Here is a 1615-nt window from a genome sequence, read left to right as displayed (position 1 = left end):
TTCTCTGCCTCTATCCCCAGGTCCCTGGTGGACTCTACCATCAGCCTGTGCCTGGGCCACACAGGCGCCTTCCTGCTGCTCTCTGTGCTCTGTGACGTCTGTAACAGGCTGTCCTCACTCTCTGCAGATAACTAACTAGCATTTTTATCACCGAAAGCCTCAGAGCCCTGCTTGGCTGCAAGTCTATTATTATTGGCTTGAGTCACTTTAAAGTGGATAATGGACACTTAGTCCTTTCTCTAAGCCATTCTCCTTTTTTTCTGACTCCTGGAGTTTCCTTTTCACTGTAAGTCAATTCCATGCTGTAGACCGTATGAGGCTTATGGAATCCTACAAATTTTGAACTTAATAAAAGACCTTAAAAGTCATGCAATCCAGCCTCCTCATTTTACAGCTCCATTGAGGCCTATAATTAGAGGCTGCTGGACCAAGAACCCCTACTCTCTTCCCTGTGTGTCCTACGCCAGCCACATTGACTCACACCAGGTCTGTCATATCCTCAGGGCCCATCTCTCTAGGTCTTAACCCAAGAATTCTTCTTGTTTTAAATGCTGCTTTATTTAGATTCTGTCTTTGTGCATCCAGTTTATGAAATGCCACTTTATATTGCTTTGTAATTCCTTCCATCTTGTTTTACGTGTGTATTTGGGAAAGGTGCGTCTTATTTCTTCATGTTAGTGAAAAGTATATTGGCTTTGTACACTATGGGTACGAAAGAGCCAAAGCAAGAAGCCGCTCTGCTTCTGGGTCGGTTTGTTCATAACACGGAAGTGACTAAGGGATTGCTGTTCCATCATTTAGATGATGAACTGTCCCTTCAGAGATTTAAAACAAGCTCTTCCCATTAGTGTGGGGGTGGCTTTTTCCTAAATAGACTCAGTTAGCATTTATTGAAAACTGCTGAGACAAGTGATACCTTCAGCCCCACTGCTGCCCCCTGCACCCCCAGCCGGAGGTGTGGGGACAGCCAGCAGCTGCAGCTTCGACTGGGGTCACACCATGTTCTTGGATAAGACAGATTTCTTCAAACTGGGAACCCCAGTATATCCATGGCAGGACCAAAGTTCCTTCAGCAGCACTTTTGTCACATCTGGGTGTTCAGTCCTCACACTGTTAGCAGAGCTAGATACTATTTATTGCCAGATTAATCTTCTCACTGCTTGACTCGTGTACCATTCTGCTCAACAGCCCTGGTGGGTCTCTACTACCCGGTGGACAAAGTACCAATTCTTTAGCCTCTGTGTCTTTTTTTTGGTAGCAATATATAAGAAAGAAATTTTGCCTAAATGGTATGATACTGTAGCTTCTGTGTGTAAACTGATTTCTATATTTAATATATTATAGACATCTTTCCATATACTATAAATATTCTTTATGTTTAATGAATGCATAATAATCTATTTTACTGATTTGCCATGATCATATTTTGTAACCTTTATCAATAAACAAAGGTATATTTTTTACTTTTTTGGTTTTGCTATTATAAACAGGGTAGCAATGTACATTCTTTTATATGTATTTTTTTCACTGCTTATGAATATGAAAAACTTTACACATCGTACCTTGATGCATGATGGTAGAAGTAGCATTACGATATTATGTAAAGTGCTACACG

The 1615-nt window shown here is 41.1% G+C and overlaps 1 protein-coding gene across 1 annotated transcript in view; it reads left to right on the top strand.

Moving 5' to 3' along the window:
* The window catches only part of LYST (lysosomal trafficking regulator), a 165442-nt gene that overhangs the window by 79505 nt on the left and 84322 nt on the right, over nucleotides 1-1615 (top strand). Inside the window, exons 28-29 of the mRNA XM_019651799.1 lie at nucleotides 21-138; nucleotides 274-286. Coding sequence (XP_019507344.1) covers nucleotides 21-138; nucleotides 274-286 — 131 coding nt within the window. The remainder of the gene's footprint in view (nucleotides 1-20; nucleotides 139-273; nucleotides 287-1615) is intronic.

The sequence above is a fragment of the Hipposideros armiger genome, unplaced genomic scaffold (genome assembly GCF_001890085.2).
Source record: "Hipposideros armiger isolate ML-2016 unplaced genomic scaffold, ASM189008v1 scaffold_167, whole genome shotgun sequence".
NCBI lineage: Eukaryota > Metazoa > Chordata > Mammalia > Chiroptera > Hipposideridae > Hipposideros > Hipposideros armiger.
This window is presented reverse-complemented; position numbering and strand designations above follow the sequence as displayed.